Source organism: Parambassis ranga, chromosome 20 (assembly GCF_900634625.1).
Source record: "Parambassis ranga chromosome 20, fParRan2.1, whole genome shotgun sequence".
NCBI lineage: Eukaryota > Metazoa > Chordata > Actinopteri > Ambassidae > Parambassis > Parambassis ranga.
The window spans coordinates 1,758,818-1,778,560 of NC_041040.1; the positions used below are offsets into that span (position 1 = coordinate 1,758,818).

Here is a 19,743-nt window from a genome sequence, read left to right on the forward strand (position 1 = left end):
CTTCCAGCACTGGTCTCTTCTTTTCCCATCCATCCCTCCAGTGCTTCTCTCTGTCACTTAAAGGTCTTTAGATCAATATGTTCACACACATTGTCCTCACTCTGATGACCTGCAGCTCTCTGTAGCAACGTCTGTCACTTATGTTAGCTGCCTAAAAGCAATGGGAGGCTAAAATCAATGCCAGTTTACCTGGAAGCAGGAGAGTAATTGACATGAACATAATGAGCATTAGCATGTAAACACTGTGACATGACACTAAATTCACTTTTTAGTTAGTAAACAGTACTTAAAAGTAGATTTTGTCTTCTTTTTTTAACATTTATTTATATGTTTTGGAAGTATTTCGCAAATTCTGCCTTAACAAGTGTCGATTTTAAAGCCACACATAGGACAAAAATGAAGATAGATAGATAGATAGTCTTAGATAGTTAGTGAGCACAGCTCTGACAGTCACAGATGAGTTATAGAGTCTGATGGCGGACGGCAGGAATGACTTCCTGTACCGTTCCTTAGAGCAGCGGGGCAGCAGGAGTCTGTTGCTGAAGCTGCTTCTCAGTCTGTCCACAGTGTTGTGGAGAGGGTGGGAGGGATTGTCCATGATTGACAGCAGTTTAGCCAGCAGGTGTTGATGTTTCTGCTCCCACTGTGAACTTCCTGTGTCATAGAAACCCTTTTGTGTTATCCACACTGAAAGGGATCCAAACAAATGTGAAGCAAATAGGTTAGAAAATGATTTGAAGCTGCTGAAGCTGCCCCCTGACAGCTGGGAGAGACTTCAGGCTTTCAGAGTGAAAAGACTGAAAAGTGTTTTAAAATCAAAGACTGTGAGTTCATACTTTGAAGCTGTTTCTTGTGCTCGTTACGAGGCGCTTTCCTCTTGAATAGTGCTGTTTTAAAATGTTTCAAATATATATATAAAAAGTTTTTAATGAAAGCGTTGGAGTCATACCCTCGCCTCGTCTGCTTTCATCTCTGCATCTTTCAGACCTGCAGGCTGTTGGACTGAAAAAGGGGATGTTCTTCAACCCCGACCCCTACCTGAAGCTCTCCATCCAGCCGGGAAAACACAGCATCTTCCCCTCGCTGCCACACCATGGCCAGGAGAAACGCTCCGGAGTGGTGTGCAACACAATCAACCCCCAGTGGAGATCAGAGGTGGGTGTACACACACACACACTGATGCTAAGCTCCTCTTGTACATACATGCTATATTTAGACCTTTAAATGAAATTATCAGTCTTCACGTTTCCTGGCCATGTGTGCAGAGAAGACTCTTGACGTGGCTGATAATATTTGTAGTGTTACAAATGCTCCTTGTTACAGTCTCTGGGTTGTTTACCGTCCTACGCTGAAAAGCATCTCTGCCTTGTTTCCCCCCCACCTTTCTTGTTAGCATTCTCGGTGCAGCTGTCAGCATGGTTTGATGTTCTCATCTAGCTCAAGGTTAGCAGAAAGGCAGCTTTACCTGCTTGTGCCGGATGGTGGTGAATACACACCAGCATACACAGTGTTTATCACTCTGGAGAGATACAAGGCTGTCTGTCCTCAGTGTTTATTTTGGCATGAGCAGCCAATACAGTGCATCATGTTTGTGTGGTGGCACTGACTGTGCTTATAGGTAGTGCTAATGGGAACAGACAATGTATTAATTCAGATTCAGGCTTCAGGTTAAGGTCCCTTTCTCTTATCATTAAAAAAAAAACTATATTAGATGCAGGGGTTGCTGGTATAATCCCAGAACAATAGACTGCACCACACAGAAGGGATGATCGGGGCTCCTTTGGTTTGAGCAGCAGCAGAGCAGCAGAGTAAGCGGATCAATGTAATCCATGAAAATCACGTTTGCTTTGTGGAAAACAAGATCAGCCAATTGATTTTCTCATTTAGGACTTTTTCTAGGAAAACCAAACATTTCTGGAAAGTCTATCTCCAATCAATCCTTCTGTACACACAGAGGATTATTAGCTTAGCAACAATGAGTCAGTGCTTGGTACAGACTTTGACTCACTTTCAGAAACAGCCTCAAGTGGCCACTGGTGGAAATGTTCATTTGAATGTTATTGGTCAGCTGTGTTGGATTTATTCCGGGATTTTTTTCACCCATCATCGTGCTGCTTTATTTGCACCGCTCCTGTAGGATCTTTCTCTTCTTACACTAAAGGCTATAGTTTCCTGCTCTGTGTCATTAGTGAGACATTTAAGGTGAGTAATGTCAGCTTCTGTTATGTCATCTAATTGAGTGTTCTTCATCACAGTCAGTGTTGTGAAGGGCTGCTGTCATTTCATTCTCTGCGTGTGCTACAGGTAGAAGCAGGAGACATCATGAAATTCTGTTTTTACTCATAATTGTTAGATTAAAGGAAGATTTCTGACTTATACATAAAATACAAATACATAAAAACAAAAGTCAGGATTGTACTTTTTTTTTTTTTTTTTTACATTGGCCCCCGATACAAATTAAGGTCCATTTAGTAGTTTATTTCTTTTTTGAATCGCTGCAAATTTTCAACAACAATTTAAAGGACAGGAATTTTCACATATCTGGAATAAAATGCATTTTTTCTTGAATATTCTCTGGTTTCCTGTGGCTCTTCAAGACTAGTATGAGCTTTTAAATTATCTATAAACCTGCTTTTCTACGGAGTATAGTACAAATCCTGTACAAATAGAACCTCAGAGTTATCTGGGAAGTCACTTTTTACCAAAGAATCCTGGCATCTAATTGGACGAACCATCTGTCGGGGGTCGTCCGTCATGAGAACACAACAAGCCACCATCAGCGTTTTGTTCTTGTATCGTCTTTATCAGCTGCTGTGAAAAATATCTGCCTCTTATCTGTTAATGTTCCTCCAGCTGTTTGGTGCGGAACACAGCTGCCGGCTGCACCTCTGTGAGACTGAGCTGTAAAATCAAAACAGAGAAACTGAGCTCTGAAGCTGGCGTACAGTTCTCAGCTAACACACACACACACTCTGTATTGATTGTTTAGAATAATGCAGTTTCTGGAAAATAAGATTTTCAACTTGGATTTTTTTTTCAGCATAGACGCTGAAATGGTTTCTTCTTCTGCGGATCAATTTTCTGTCCAATTAGTGGTTTTCTTTCTGACATTACGTGCCTTCTTCAGTCAGTTTGAGATAGTTGCCTGTCAGACTCAAAAAAACATCTTTACAAACCATATAAAGCTTGGAGTGCTGCTGCAGATGACCCAGATTCATGTACTGTATAATCAGAATGAGAATACTTTATTAAATGGCTTACGTTCCAGGTGCTCCATGCACGATGAGGTTAAACATATAAAATGACACTGGCACCCACAGACTGACAAAACATCCATCAGCATGGTCCGACAGATGTTAAAGGACCGGAGGACTTCAGTGCTCTTAGTCCAGTCCGGTTTATTGTCCTTTAAACTCGTTTGTTACCCACGGCTTGTTGTTTTGGTAACGCTGAACAGTTCCTGCTGCACCTTAGCACCTTACTACTATTTATTGAAAATTCTGTCATCTGAAATTGAGGAAGTGAATATGGAACAACAGTGACTCGGTTCTTTGTGCATAATCTAGTCTGCAGTGTATGTTTCCAAATCCTCTGCAGCTCTGTCGCTACCTTTCATTATGTCTCTCGGGAGACACTGATTTAATGCAGTGTCCCTCTCAGCATCCACTCGGCTCTAAGCTACTTTCCAGACTTTTCCAAACTGAGTGAAGCTCAGCTTCACCGGCAGTGATGCACTTTATAACTCTCATGAATCTCCAGAGCACACTGTAGTCCAGTCCTGCTAAATAAACACTTCTGGTAACTGCTAATCTCAGTTGGATTAATGTCAGGTTTTCCAAATCATGAACTTGGTTCTTCTTTAACCATTGTTTTGCTTTGGCTTGTCCACATGATCTTTTGGGTCATATTTTTGTGGACACATTGTAAAGGGTTCACAAACTTTCAAGCACCGCTGTAATTTTGACTCAAGGTGATCAAATAAATGAATAATTATAATAATAATAAAGAGCTGTCTGATATGTACACCTGCTAATAATGCAGAAGGCAGCTGTGTAGCTGCAGCCTGGACTCTCTCTCTCTCTTATTGATGAATACAGTACAAAGGACAAAGAAACATTAACATCTGCCAGCTTTATTTACATCATTATAATTAGTGTGGAGACCTCTGCACCCCTGCTGATTTCACCAGGGTGTGAGCATGTTTATTTCTGCTGTAGTTTCTAGACATTGGACATCTTAACATATTAGTCTGTGGGGAGTGATTAACTTTCAGAGCGAGCCCAAGCTATAAATGCAGGTAATTAATCACACTATAAGTCATCTGATTGTATTTGTTGTCCTCTTCTCTGGTCGCCCTCCACTTCCCCTGCTTCTGCTTCAACAACACACGCTCCCTCCGCCTCCTCTTCTTCCTCCTCTCTGTCTTTATTGGGTCTGTCCCGCACTCTGCACTCACAAACACACATTTTGCTCTGTCTGCTCCCTCCTGGCTCGTCTTGTGAATAATTCACATGTACTCCTTTTCATCCTCCTCCTCCTTTATCACTCTGCTCACAGATCTTTCTCGACCCAGGCTTTTCTTCCCGTCCTCTTCTCAATTTTTCTACCTTCTCAGCGCCACAATGTCATTTCACCACCAGCCGGATACACGTTTCTGTACTCTGTGCCTGATCTGTTGTCATGTGTCCTCCAGCTCCGCGAGACACGCAAGAATACCTATTCATAATCAAAAAACCAAGCGCAGCCAGTGTGATCCAAACAGAGAGAATGGCTGTGATGCTGCCTCACGAACAGCTCGGCTACAAGCCTGGCAAAGGATGGAAATCTACCCAAGCAGCCAGAGCTAATTTACACATACACGCAGAGAGGTCTAATCACATAAAGGCATGTGGAAACCTATGAATAGAAGAAAAACTGAAAAGAAATAACTTGCAAGAACGCAGCAGTTTCAGTTGGCTTTCAACACACAATGCCCTCAGTGCTTAGCCTCAATTCTCACTGCGCTTTCTAGTAAACAGCGCTTGTCTGTGTCACTTACCTCTCAACAAAATCAAGAAGGTGTGATGTCAGCAAGAAGAAAGGAGAAGTACCTCTGCTTGCATTCTGAAATGATTTATTTCAGGGACTCCGTTTCCATCTGGAGATCCACTGCCAGTATGTGATACTCACATGATCCTATCCACAATAAGCGCTTTCAAAATGAGCTTTTGTACACTTCCAGTCCAAAAACTGCTGCCTGTGGAGTGGACTAAGTACCTTACCTTACCTTAGACAGTGGTTCAGTGGTAGAGCAGGGTTGTCCAATAACCAGAAGGTTGGTGGTTCGATCCCAACTTCTCCCCATTGTTGTGTGTCCTCGTGACACACAACAATGCTTGTTGCTTAAGGCGCACACACACACTTGTGCGTTAAGTAATTTCCCTGATGGGATTATTAAAGTATATTTCTTCTTCTTAATACCGTAGTCTAGTCCAACCCTCTTCTTCTCAAAGCTCTTGTTTCTGTCCTGTCCTGCAGCCATTTTGGAATCCAGCTTTTCCTTGTCCTCTTAAACACAAGTCTTAACTCGTGTCCATTAGTTGTTTGACAATAACAAAACAGGTCAGAAGTTGACTGTTTGAGAATGCTCTGGTTGTTGTTGCACTGTGCACAGATAGGCCACTGGGAGTTGCCCTCCTTCTCCTGGAATAAATCTAGATTCCATTATATTTATTTATCATCTAAGGATGACAACATTATGTATATTTTTGGATTGAAACCTGTTAATAAGTTTGTGCCAGTATTCACCAATGTGAATGCCAGAAGTTTCGAAGCATGGCTCAGTAGGCTGTAAGCTGCGCTCAGAGTTTTCCTCTGAGAGTGAGAGGGGGGGTGAAAGAAATGTGGAGGATTTGGACAGTTGAAGTTCCAGGCTCTGAAGCAACATTTAAGAAGCTTGGACAGCGATCAGACCCCCCGCTGAGAGAGAAAGACAGCAGGGAGGACGGAAGACGGGGGAGGGAGATTATGTATCTCATACAAACACAAACCAAACACTGCACACTTCCAACCGAAAATAAATGATGTAGCTTCGATTAAAGAGACCAGTAAAGAAAGAGTGAAGGTAGTTCTGACAGTGTCCTCCTGTTTTTGTCCGTCTGTTTCTCCAGAGGTTCAGCTTTGTGTCTCTGCCCACTGACGTCCTGGAGATCGAGGTGAAGGATAAGTTTGCAAAGAGTCGGCCTATAATCAAGCGGTTCCTGGGGAAGCTGTCCGTCCCCGTCCAGAGGCTGCTGGAGAAACACGCCATCGGGTAAAACCAGCATGCTTATCAGAACACAGTCAGGCTGAGGGTTTTTCCTGTTTGAGTGCAGCAGGACTGTCATGCATGGGTGGCTGTAGTCATCTTATCTTAAGCTGTGATTCCATACTTCTAGCTACATTTTCCTTTAGTGCAAACTCTTTTTGATTAATACCGTGAATCTTCATGTCCTCAGGGATCGGGTAGTGAGTTATTCTCTGGGTCGAAGGTTACCTACGGATCATGTCTGCGGCCAGCTGCAGTTCCGATTTGAGCTGTCTTCCTCGATTCACCCAGGTACATCATCTAGCAGCATGAACAGACACTTTATACACCCTGTTATCTCATGTCTCTGTCCACAGATGAAGCTTTGAAGCTGGCGACCACTACAGATGTCTTGCTCCCGCTGTATTTTGTTAGCCCTGCTTGAGCTGAGATAGATATAGATTCTGTCAATTAGCATTTCAAAGGGTAGCATGATCCCTCCAGGTAAAGGAGGAGGGACTTTAGGTCCTATGTATGATGGAAGTTAAGGCAGTTCAGGCACCTTTTAAGGATGCCTGGATTGGATTTTTTTTTTTTTTGAGGACTTGCTAGAGGAACTAGTTCTTAAGCCATTTTAAGGGGTAAGGCACCACTATGTTACAGATTGGTGTATTTCCGAGGTGGTAATGACTTTGAATTATAGCATTTTGCTGCACTAGTCTGAATGGCAGGCCAAAGGGTTGAGGTGCATTGTGGGCAATGAACCAATAAAAAGAGAGCAAATCAGTTTGAAAGCAGCAACTGTCAAAAGTGAAAGTGTCAAAAGTTTTTGTTTATTTTTTTCTCAGATGATGAGGAACTCTCCCTTGTCATCGAGCCAGCCTGCCCCGAGGGAGAAAATGCTCCCGATGTCAATCATGCTGCTGACGCACCTGATGATGACACGCTCAGTGTGGGCCCTGACATGCCTGATCTCCCCTTGGACGTTCCTCCTGAACCTGAGAGCTCAGCGCCAGCAGCCTCCTTACCTGAGGAGGTTCAGCCTGCTGAGATGGAGGAAGGTGAGGTGGCTGCTCAGGTGGAGCAAGGAGCCCCGGAGGAGGATAACACCGTGACGGAGGAACCCCCGACTGCTGAGCCCCAGGTAGAGCAGGAGGAGGGAGCATCAGCTGAACAGCAAGAGGAGAGCAGAGTCGGGCAAGAAGAGGATGTAAGGGAGGAGAGGCAGCAGGAGGAAGGAGAGGAGGAGCAGAGAGAGGGGTCTGTACCGCAGGCTGAAGAGGGGGCAACAGCAGAAGGAACAGAGGCTGGAGATGAAACACAGCCTGAGCCAGACTCCGACAATCCGGCAGCAGCAGTGACACAGGATGGAGCCGCCGCTGTGGAGGCTCCCACAGAGGAAAACACAGCATCCCAGGAGGCCCCTGTCGACCCAGCCGAAGGAGCCCCACAGGAGGTGACAGAGGGAGGAGAAAGTTGCTCTCCTTGCTCCTGCCAGTCTGTGTTCTCCAACTATTCCCATGCTCCTTCGCGGCGTAAAAACCGCCCCTGTTCCCTCCCGGTGTCAGAGCTGGAGACGGTGATCGCATCGGCCTGCGGCGAGCCAGAGACGCCGCGATCCCACTACATCCGAATTCACCACCTGCTACACAGCCTTCCCTCGGCCCAACAGAGACCTCCCAGCCAGGACGAGGAGCAGGGAGGAGATACAAGCTCCACCCTAGACAACAGCAGCACATCACCAACGCTAAAAATCTCCAAAGAGGAAGAGGGGCAGGAGGATGAGGAGGAGGAGGATACAACACAGTCTCCTTCTCAGGTATGCCTCGGTACTTTGGCTTCAGCTAGAGTGCAGTTGTTGATGTGATTCTACCAGATGTAAGATGCCGCCTGTGTAAATATAAGCCATTCAATAATAAATCATCTCTGCGTGTGTTCCTGCAGGTCCCAGAATGTCCAGGCCCCTGCTGCCGGCGCTCCCTGCCCCGCAGTCTTTCCATTGAACGCCTCTCTGAGCTGAACCAGCTTCTGGAGGGTGAAGGAGGTGGAGGAGGCCATCCAGCAGTCAGGAGGATCTCTCCCTCTTGCCTGGAAAGCGAGGATTCCAACAACGGAGTAGGAGGGCGAAGAGTCGGCAGCGGCACCCACAGACATCTGGGCGACAACGAGTGTGAGTTTTGTGACACTTCCTGCTACAGCACCTCCTGCTATAGCACTTCCTGTTACAGCACGTCATGCTACAGCAACTCAGGCTACGAGGGGAGGAGCCGCTTCTGCAGCCACACCCGCCTGTCCTCGGTGGACAGCAACCGGCTCTCCGGAAGCACCGTGTTCTCCTCCCAGGATGAAGATGAAGATGAGGAGAGCGCCTTCGAGTCCATACCTGACGCAGGCCAGAGCCCCGAGGGCCAGGAGGCGAGGGGAGAGAGGAGGATGGCCAGATGGAAGGAGGCCAGGAGAGCAGAGCAAGGAGAGCCAGCCGTGGCCGGGCCCAGCGACAGCAATAGCATTGGTAAGAGTAGACACAGTCTTCCCCCCTGAATCTTCACTCCCTTCAGTTTGAGTTGCTGCCTGCAGTCAAATGAGGCTAACTGGCCTTGTTTCATTGGATGTGCCTTTATGTTTTATACTGTGTTTGTTCATTTTACATGATGACTGTTATGGATTGTGTTAGAAAAGTAGGTCACACACTCACAGCCTTGGAAAAACAAATTGAAATTCCCCTCCTCTGAAATGCAATCAGAGCACTGCCAGACTCCCTACCAGGTCTGTTCAATTTGTTGGCCCCAATTTCATGCTTCTCCTAGTTAATTGTTTAAATATATATTTTCACCACATTGTGTGATTATGTTAAGCCCAAATCATAAAACTAAATGATGCTAAATGCAGGTGTCAGGAGGACTGAGTGGTAAATCTGTGGTAAGAATGGCGCTGCAGCTATTTAAAGACATCTGCAGAGTGCGTGTCACTGTGAAGTGTTATTTTTGGATTTTTTCTGCTGTGGGGATGGAGTGGACAGCAGCTTTTGCCGGAAAGCAGAAGTGATTTAAAGCCATGTGAATAAGTCAGGGCTGCCATCATGAGTGTACTTTTGTTTCTGACATGTTGCTGTTAGAGAGGTGACGCTTGGAAAGTCTTTTTCACAAATAGGCTCTCCATTGTTCTCACGTTGTGGTTCCAGTTACAGTTGTCCTTGTTGTATCTGCTTAACGGAGAGTTTTGTAGTCAAGCTTTTTGAAATACTGCAGCTATTACCTTGCAAGATGACCTCCCACTTCGCCTGCAATAAGAAGTTACTGGAAACTAGCTCTCAATTGATGTAAACAATGCAGCAGCATGAAACAAGAGGAGCCGGTCTACAAGGAGTGGTTATGATGTTTGTCCTTAGCTGCAAACTGAGGTTCCCCTTCATCACACATCTTGGTCCCTGCTGCAGTCAGAGGTCATGTAGCAGCAGTTCTTAATAAAGGGTGGTTCTTGGACTGCTTTCTTTCTTCCTTCCTTGTTGTACTGAGGGCAGAATAGAGCTCACATTGCCACACTAGCCCATCTAGTGGTTCAAAGTGGAATTTCCCCTCAGGGATAAATAAAGGGATTCTGATTCTGTATTACACAGGGTTTTTGCCTTAAAAAGTCTTAAAACGACCAGATTTTCACCATTAGGTCTTACATTTTATCTTGTCAAGTCCTTTTTATTTATTTTTTGCTTTTGTTTATTTCTGAGAAGTGAGTAAATGAAAATGAGAATAAAACGCTGATTCTGCATCGTCTCTCTTTCTGAGAGAGAGGCTTGGATCGCTACCGTTGTTGAAACACGGCACTACAAATCCCGTGATAACTGCTGGTCAGTTTGCCGTCATGTTTGAGATGCCTGTGCATTCAGTCACTTCGCCTTCTTGTTGTAGAAACATGGGGAAGTGTGTTTTTAACGAGGCTTGATAACAGCACAGCTGGTTGTAAGCGGTTTTCAGCAAGCTTGCTGTAAACTTTGCAAGAGGACCATCCGGTTAGTTAGGGACCTTGGGTGTGAAAGCACTGGAGTCTGGACAAACACCAGCTATCCAGCTAGCACCAGGGCTCAAGCTATCACCCAGAGACATCAAAATCAGAGGCGTCTATTGATTATCTGATCTCTGATTCTATTCATTACATTTTTAAAACTTGTTGACTTACAACCTGCTCCTTTGGAAAACACTTTTATCATAATGATCCAACCCTGCACATTGTGACCCATCCTGCTGTGATGTTTTTTGCCCTTTTGTGATTACATTAAGGACGTTTATTGCCTGCTACAACACTCTTTCTGCTTTGGTGATAATGTTTCCTCCCAGTGGGGGTAATGCTCCTTCATTTAATGTGATAGTGTTGTATGAATTACATTTCCACCAGGCTGACTCTAGCTGCCACATTCCCATCCCACAGCATGCTGTGTGTATCTCCACTTTGCATTTCCCTTTCATCCGGAGCACATATTCAGTCACAAAGAGCATTTTAATAGCAGAGGGAAAGCTGTCAGAGGCTAATTCGAAACAGACTGCAGTACAGAGGGAGAGGGGTATTGTGTCATGTTTGGTTCTTATGTGAAGGCAGCTGATCACCAGACACAATGTTGATGTTGGAGGATTCTGCAGGGCTTTCAGTGCCGACGTATCTGAAAATACTTCCACTGCACATGGTGTAGCATGTGTGTTCTTCAAAGGGAAACACTATAGGTCAGATTCAGGTACATAAGCGGATGTCTTCAGATAAAATGTTGTTACCTGATGAGTGCCCACATCAACAATTAGCAAGTAGCTGTTAAATACAGAGAAACTACAGAGCTTACATGTACTGCTGGAGACCAAGCGAGAGCTAAAAGGAGCGTGGATACTTCTAACAAATCCATGCTCGGGTCTAGGCCAGAAAATATCAAGATATCATGTTCAGAAGTTAAGCTGAAGTTAGCTGATCAGTCTTAGCTGAAGACTGATCACGTACAGTTTGTTTGGAAGGAGAAACACTCTGTCAAAAAACACATTAAGGTACAACTGAGGTTCACAAAACAGCCTCTGAACAAAACACACAGAATCATGTCCTATGGACAGATGAGACCAAAGTGGTGTTTGACTTTGAAGACAGCATTTCAGAAACACTTCATACCCACTGTCAAGCACGGCGGTGGAGTGATGATTGGGCTTGTGTTGCAGCCACAGGAGGTTGTATTTGAGTTCCATTGTTCTACTGATACGACGATTTAAACCAAAAACAGAGAATTAAAATAGGATGTACTAAGATATAGAAAGGCAGAAAATAACTTGAAGCCCCAAAAAGATTATCTTTAACCATTAGGAGTAATGTAGATGTTCTAAACGGTTCCAAAAACAAAACAAAAAGCTGAAGCACTCACTTGAGTTGAGACAGACCACGGCCTCCTGTATTTCAATCACCACATCCCTAACTGTCCATCATAATTCCCTATAGTTTCCCAGCATAGTCAGAAGGGATAGGCTCTATATTTTCCCAGTCTGATAGCTTTATGATCATTTATCCCATACTGTCTCTCTATAGGCTCAGGCTCCTCCCCTCCTGTTGGCCATCTTCCAGTTCTGCGACCCAGCCATGACCTAAACCATTTCCCTGCTGCCACTGACCAAGCCTTACCTCCAAGTAAGAAACACCAGCTCCCACTCTTACTCTGGAGTCTCATCCTATCACTTCATTGTCTGTGTGTGTGTGTGTGTGTGTGTGTGTCCTGTATGTTTGCCCTTGGGTAAACATACAGTATTCCACCTCTTCTGTGTTATCATCTTCTCCCTCCCTACATGCTCCTTTATGGGTAAATGCTCTGCGCTCTCTGCAGTATGAGTTTTCTGCCCATCATGGATGGATAGATACTTCACTGCTCACTCAAAGTAGGATGGTCAGTTGCTGCAAAGGCCAAAACCCCACTTAGCTGTTATATAATCATCCAGTTGAGAGCTTCATATCACTGTGCTGCTTCCATTAGACACAAAGTTGAACCAGTTCTGAGTGACTTTGTGGTCTGATTCATTCAGCACGATTATTCTTATTTTAAATAAGCTTTTATTTTTATTATCTTCTGGTTCTGTTGCTGCACTTCTTTAAAATTAAAATCCCTCAAGACGTTTTGACCTTTTATTTTGAAGAATCAGTTCTTCAACGATTGTGTGACACAGTACAGTACAACACATGAGTCCCTGGCGTTAGCCTTGTTGCTGGGTGTTTACCTTGAGGTGCAGCGGGATACTTCCAAGATTAATCAGAACATCACACAATCCATCTTGGCCGGCAGCATGTGTTTGAATGACAGTGGGGCGAACCAATCAGCATCCCCCGAGGCACTCATACAGGAATGTTAGTTACAGAAAAGACCTGATCTGATTGGTTGTGTGTAGGTGTCAATCACAATATGCTTTTGTTAAACACTGTCAAATGCTAAAACATGACCAGATTACTTTCTGCCTGTCAATAGGGGGGAAGGCCTGCAAAGCCAGAGGATACTAAGGCTCTAAAAATGGTCATGACAGGCAATAAGAGGCTGAAGAGGCTGTGTGTGTGTGTGTGGGCTGACAGTGCAGTCGTGACAAAAACAACACAGAGGGTTTTTCTGTCCTGAGGAGCCGGTCTTTATCTTCATCCTACTCCCACAGCATCAGTTAGTCAGAGCTCAGAAAAGCTGCAGCGGCCTTCACTCTGTGGCCATTTAGGAGCAACATGAAGTTCTCATTGTGCCTCATGAGACCAAATACACACTTTATAGAGGCTCTGTTTGTGTCCATATATTTTATGGATGTAATCTTCCCAGTGTGCTCAGTAAAAGGGGGTAGTATTGTCACAGGAGTCATCAAGCTTCCCTTCTTTACTACTGGTAGTGTTAACAGATTTTCTATCAGATCCACAGGATGCAGGGTTCTTATCCAAAGACGGCTCGGTTGGACAAATCTGTGTCCAGCACATCCACAAAGATGATTCATTGACTTGCACCTATAATGTATTTACATAATAAACATCCTGTTTTTGTTTCTGCTCAGAGGTCAAACCTGCTCTGTCCCCTGTGGGAGTTTTAGAATGAATGTGTATAAACTAAGAGTGTAGTCTTATGTCAGCTTGTCAGACCTGAGAGTCACAGTGATCTCTAAGGCGGCCATTAAAACCTGTCGGAGCACTGATCCACTCAGTGTTAGGCGTGTGATGCTCAGCAATATAGTACGGAGGAAGAGGAAGTGGACGTGTGTTTACTTCCTCTGAAAAGAAAACACAAACAAAATCTGAGGGCCGATCTACAGTTTAATAAACACAAACCACTCTGTGTGAGACCCAGCATGTTTTATTAGTGTATCAATACTTTGCTTATAGGCGATCAATGCTCTCAGGGTTTAACGAACCAGAATCTTTAAGAGCTAATGACTCTCTCCTGTTGCAGACTGGGAGGCTCGGGTGGACAGCCATGGCAGAGTCTTCTATGTGGACCACGTCAACCGGACCACCACCTGGCAGAGGCCGAGCCACGGCGGCAAGTGTAACCACGGCATCCCCCGCTCAGGCTCCACCCAGCAGATGGAACAGCTCAACCGGAGGTTAGACGGAGGGAGAGCTCCAGCTGTAACAGTGAATCAGTTTAACACAAAAGAGAAGAATGAGCTGTGTTTGTCTGGAAATATTAACCGCGTTCTTCAACTTTTCTTCAGTTTATATTCAGATGTTTGGTTATATATGCATTGTATATACAGTATATATGTTTTTGTCACTCATTTGTTAAGCCTCAGTCTGTGCATCACTGAAATCAAATCAAATCAAATCAAAACAACTTTATTAGTCCCCAAAGGGGCAATTTGGTTCAAGCAGTCTCAAACAGAGAGAAGAGCTCATGTAAATGCTGCGATGGAGTTATACTGACATCTGGTGCCTGAAACAGAAACTCAAAGCACGATGATGAAGCAGAGCACAGCAGATAAATACAAAGTGTTGAATATTAAAATCCTATCCTAAGTGAAAACATAAGTGGGGATTGGATGCAGAGTGTGTGATGCTGTCACTCATCCTGCAGGTACCAGAACATCCAGAGGACCATGGCCACAGAGGAAGACGGTGGGAGTCAGAGGTTAGAGAGGAGCAGCAGCACAGAGGCTGATTCTGACTCTCCCCCGACAGGTACTCTGAGCCCACTCACTCTCTGAAAGTCTACCACCTGACCCTTTTTATAAGGGTCAGTTTCAGCTCTATTTCCTGATATGACACTGTTAGTTAGCTTGTGGCCTCTCTACAGGCCCTGCCTCCCCTGTCAATCACCAGAAGATCAGCCATCTCCTCCAGTCACCTGCTGTCAAGTTCATCACACACCCAGAATTCTTCACTGTATTGCACAGCAACTATGTGAGTCCTACACACAGCTACACACACAACGTCTGTATTTATGTTCTGCTGAGTTAGAACGCTGTAGTTGTTATCTAGAGGTCAGATAAAGCAGTATATACACCACAGCGCTGACAGTGACACCATCAGTAAACATGTGAATGTTCTGGTCCACAGGCAGCGTACCGCATGTTCACCAGCAGCAGCTGTGTGAAGCACATGATCCTGAAGGTGCGACGTGACGCCCGAAACTTTGAGCGCTACCAACACAACAGGGACCTGGTGGTCTTTCTCAACAAGTTCGCAGACACTCAGCTGGAGCTGCCCAGAGGCTGGGAGATCAAGACCGACCCCCAGGGCAAGGTAGAACATCCCACATACCCACACCCACACAGAACACCTCCCTGTCGATACCTGACAGTCAGCGTGGCGTCATGCTCGCAAAGCAAAACGAGGCAAGGACAGAATACTGGACTGTGATGTTCAGCTGTTTGAAGGGGTGGACGGTCAGTTAGGGTCATACATACATAGGAAAACATGAGAAAACAGTGACGTCCGATCGATTTTTTTTTTGTCTCCTAGTCCTTCTTTGTAGATCACAACAGCCGAGCCACGACCTTCATCGACCCTCGGATCCCTCTGCAGAACGGCCGGCTGCCCGGACACCTCGCCCACAGACAACACCTACAGAGACTACGCAGCTACAGCGCCGGGGAGGTAACCAAACCTACCTGTGCTGTCGGCATTGTTTTTAATTTGCTTTCAAAATAAGAGCATGCCACAGTCGAACTTTTTTTTTTCTGTTTTCGTCTAGGCCTCTGAAGTCTCCAGGAGTCGGGGGGCTTCTCTGATGGCCAGGCCTGGAAACAGCCTGGTGGCTGCCATACGAAGCCAACACCACCCTGACCCACAACAGCTGTCCGCACCATGTAGGCAGTCTTTCTGTTATACTTATCGACCACACCGTGTTCCTGTCTGACTGCTTCTATCCTGCTTTTTCTCTCCAGCTTACAATGACAAGATAGTAGCATTCCTCCGACAGCCGAACATATTCGACATGTTGCAGGAGAGACAGCCCAGCCTGAGCAGAAACCACGCACTGAGGTTATTCCTTATTACTAAGAAATGTTTCTGATTATTGGTAACAAAGCTCCATTAGTTGTCCTAAATCCACATGAATTTTACCTTCAGGGAGAAGATCCACTACATCCGGACAGAAGGTACTCAGGGCGTGGAGAAGCTGTCATGTGATGCAGACCTGGTCATCCTGTTAAGGTACGGAACGCCACACCGTTAACAATATGTTTGGAGTTCATGCAGCATAAAAAAATAATGCCCTTTGTCTCTTTTTACAGTTTATGTGAAGAGGAAATCATGTCCTACATCCCACCTCACCCCATCCACCCGGGCTTCAGCCTTTCTCCTCGCTGTTCGCCCGTGTCCTCGCCTCAGAACTCTCCAGGTAGGACTCATTAACTGAATAATCTCTGTGTGTTTAGAAGGGATACAGGGAAGCAGAGGGATGGGTCAGGGTTCCGATCATCATCATCATTATTATTATAAAGGTAGTGTTTCTAGAGATGAACTCTGGAATGCTGTTACTGATGAACATAATAAACACACACACACTCATTGCTGTTTGACAGAGCCTGCTGTGCTGCGTTAGGATGCACTAATATTATCTTAATGAGCTGCGGTAGACCTCAGCAAGCCATGAGTTTGTGTGTTATTGATGGAAGGCTCTATAAAGGGAAACTGGGTCACAGCAGGGAAGCCTGGCTTGTAATTGTGCTTCATTCATTAGTTGTGCTGTTGTCTTTGTGGAAACCCGACCTGGAAAAACAGTAAAAACAACAATGAGCTGAACTGCTTCAAGTAGAAGAAAAAGTTCACTTCAGTTTTCACTAACCCTTAAAATGGGATGTTTTGGTGCCAGTGGCATGAGATCATTGCTATGAAGTGATGTTTCAGAGTCTCTGATAAACCTGCTCAGCTGTAAAATGAAGGCAAGACTGGATGAAGTCCGGGAGTCTTTGTTTATTTTGGCTGGAAGTTGATTTCTGCTACACCTTTAACCACAGTCGGTCGGTGCACCCTTCTGCAAACAGCCAGGGGCCCTTTAGACAGCCCCAGATGGCTGGCGATGTCAAAACGTGTCGGGCTCAGTGCTGCAACCTGGCCTGAAATGCATGTTGTTTATAGAAAGAAGCTGTGAAAACATTACAGTCGTTGGCCTTTCTGCAGCTACAAAGCCATGTTTGACAACCATGTGACCATCAGTCATGTGAGAAAACATCTAAAAGTCTTAGGCTGATCTGCACACATTCATTTTTGATTCATGTCTGTATAACTGTGCGATGCTGCACAACATGTTTCTATAGTAAACAATGGGCGCACAGTGAGTAGGACGCACAGTGGGGTTCTGAGAGATTTCCAATCACATATCAGTTAGAAAGCTCACCACAGGGGGGAGATCCTGCAGCTAGCTAGCACCTACAGTATATTGGCCCAGTCTTTGTGTCTGTTCAGCTGCTCATTCTCTGTCTCAGTCATTTAGCTCAGGTTATCTGTAGCTGTCCCAATAGAGCTTCATAATTTCTTGCTTGTCTTGATGTGGAATACAGCCGATAAGCTAATTTAAACACAACACTAATACAAACTAATGTTATTTTAACGTGTAAAAATGCAGGCCTGCAGAGGGCCAGGGCTCCAGCTCCTTACCGCAGAGACTTTGAAGCCAAACTACGAAACTTCTACAGGAAATTAGAAGCTAAAGGCTACGGCCAGGGACCAGGCAAGATCAAGTAAGTCTGGATTACACAATTTCATTGTCCTGAAAATTATTATTATTATTATTGTTATTAGTTGTAGTAGTATGAATCCCTTAGATTGTAGCACAGGTTTAAGTATATGTGTTCTTAAAAAAACATATCACCATAAAAAGAATAAGAAGACTTGTTGTTCAGTGCGGTTGCAGTGGCTCCATGTGTGTGTTTGATCTGTGCAGGTTGCTGATCAGGAGAGAACACCTGCTGGAGGGAACCTTTAATCAAGTCATGGCGTATTCACGCAAAGAGCTGCAGCGCAACAAACTCTACGTCACCTTCCTAGGAGAGGAGGGGTAAGACGAACACAGACACAATGTGCACTACACATAACACGCCTGGAAACACTGCATGATGGCAACTTCTAGCATGTGTGTTAGATAATTGGCCCTCCTCTATAAACATATATGTGGATATTTGATGTGAATGCCTGTTTTTCTCTGCAGGTTAGATTACAGCGGCCCATCCAGAGAGTTCTTCTTCCTGTTGTCTCAGGAGCTCTTTAATCCATACTACGGCCTGTTTGAATACTCAGCCAATGACACTTACACTGTCCAGATCAGCCCCATGTCAGCTTTTGTGGAAAACCATCTGGAATGGTAAGCCGCACAACACTGTGACGAATCAATCAGTGTACTGAATGAGTGCCACAGCCCTCCTGTTTCACTATGAAGTCCAATAAAAAGTGGCATTAACTGGATGTAATTGAAATGTCCCTCTCGATTAAAGCATCTGTGTGTGTGTGTTTGTGTGTGTGTCCAGGTTCCGTTTCAGTGGTCGTATTCTGGGCCTGGCTCTGATCCATCAGTACCTGCTGGACGCTTTCTTCACCAGGCCCTTTTACAAGGCACTGCTCCGACTGTCAGTACACACCCGATAAGCTTTTCATGAATTATTTAATGTGCACAGATGAATCAACATCACGCTAAGTGCCTTAGCCAAATTAAAAAAAGCTCATTTTGTCCCACGGCCGATGTTAGACTCAACAAAGGAGCATAGAAATCAACACAAATGTGTGTGTGTGTGTGTGTGTGTGTGTGTTGCAGGCCGACTGACCTGTCTGATCTGGAGTACCTGGATGAGGAGTTCCACCAGTCTTTGCAATGGATGAAAGACAATGACATCACCGACATCCTTGATCTCACCTTCACTGTCAACGAGGAGGTTTTTGGCCAGGTCAGTGTGTGTGTGTGTGTGTGTCTCCGCTTGTGTTTCACAGTGGAATAGCTGCTTAACTGTTGACTGTGATACCAGGTGACGGAGCGGGAGCTGAAGTCAGGCGGCTCCAACCTCCAGGTGACGGAGAAGAACAAGAAGGATTACATAGAGCGGATGGCCAAGTGGAGGGTGGAGAGAGGAGTGGTGCAGCAGACCGAGGCGCTGGTCCGAGGCTTCTACGAGGTAAACTCACAGGGTTCCAGCGTGTAATGACAGTGATTGGTAGGAGGCCTCCTCTGGTTAGCTCTACGGTTCGCTACCTCAGTGCACACATTTACATCCAGCATGTGTATCCAGCTGCTGCCTGATGTTGCTCTCTGATTCCCAGGTGGTGGATTCCAGGTTGGTGTCAGTATTTGATGCTCGAGAGCTGGAATTAGTCATTGCGGGGACCGTAGAGATCGACCTTACTGACTGGAGGAGCAACACAGAGTACAGAGGAGGTGTGTGTTGACACCGACGCTAGTCTTGATGCTAAATTGTGCTAACTGCTTGATAAAAGCCTGTAAACTGAGTTGACTTGGATGACAACAGGTTACCATGACGGCCACATAGTGATGAGGTGGTTCTGGGCCGCCGTGGAGCGCTTCAACAACGAGCAGCGGCTCCGCCTGCTGCAGTTTGTCACCGGGACGTCCAGCGTTCCCTACGAAGGCTTCGCGGCCCTGCGCGGCTCCAACGGCCTGCGGCGCTTCTGCATCGAGAAGTGGGGAAAAGTCACATCACTACCCAGGTATGTGGTGCTTTTCTGCCCTCAGACCTTTGTTGTAAGAAAAGCTCCACCTACAAAATGTGTGCAGCAAGCTCTTTATAAACACTGCATATGCAGCAGCTCGGCAGAAAGGCTATTTTCTCTCCTCTGCAGTGCAGGTAGAGAAAAAATAGACCAAGGTGTGTCCCTCTGACCTTACAGGAGGACATTAATTTGGTAAACAGCAGTCAAAATGTGCTCAGCAGTAACAGAGGCGAGGCTCAGGTTTCACCGCGCAGCAGTGAAGAGCCCAGACTTGTGTGTGTGTGTTTGTGTTGATAGAGTCCAAGTGCTGAAAAGCAGCAGATCCCAAAAAATGTGTTGTATGTAAA

The 19,743-nt window shown here is 45.4% G+C and overlaps 1 protein-coding gene across 1 annotated transcript in view; it reads left to right on the top strand.

The window, feature by feature from the left end:
• The window catches only part of LOC114453182 (E3 ubiquitin-protein ligase HECW1-like), a 36,615-nt gene that overhangs the window by 15,854 nt on the left and 1,018 nt on the right, over positions 1-19,743 (top strand). Inside the window, exons 6-28 of the mRNA XM_028432941.1 lie at positions 986-1,155; positions 6,150-6,292; positions 6,477-6,577; positions 7,114-8,084; positions 8,210-8,777; positions 11,813-11,911; positions 13,689-13,842; positions 14,313-14,416; positions 14,532-14,638; positions 14,795-14,980; positions 15,200-15,334; positions 15,432-15,546; positions 15,625-15,721; positions 15,809-15,892; positions 15,973-16,079; positions 17,307-17,421; positions 17,625-17,738; positions 17,889-18,041; positions 18,205-18,303; positions 18,489-18,618; positions 18,697-18,843; positions 18,989-19,103; positions 19,195-19,393. Of these exons, the coding sequence (XP_028288742.1) occupies positions 986-1,155; positions 6,150-6,292; positions 6,477-6,577; positions 7,114-8,084; positions 8,210-8,777; positions 11,813-11,911; positions 13,689-13,842; positions 14,313-14,416; positions 14,532-14,638; positions 14,795-14,980; positions 15,200-15,334; positions 15,432-15,546; positions 15,625-15,721; positions 15,809-15,892; positions 15,973-16,079; positions 17,307-17,421; positions 17,625-17,738; positions 17,889-18,041; positions 18,205-18,303; positions 18,489-18,618; positions 18,697-18,843; positions 18,989-19,103; positions 19,195-19,393 (4,213 nt within the window). The remainder of the gene's footprint in view (positions 1-985; positions 1,156-6,149; positions 6,293-6,476; positions 6,578-7,113; positions 8,085-8,209; positions 8,778-11,812; positions 11,912-13,688; positions 13,843-14,312; positions 14,417-14,531; positions 14,639-14,794; positions 14,981-15,199; positions 15,335-15,431; positions 15,547-15,624; positions 15,722-15,808; positions 15,893-15,972; positions 16,080-17,306; positions 17,422-17,624; positions 17,739-17,888; positions 18,042-18,204; positions 18,304-18,488; positions 18,619-18,696; positions 18,844-18,988; positions 19,104-19,194; positions 19,394-19,743) is intronic.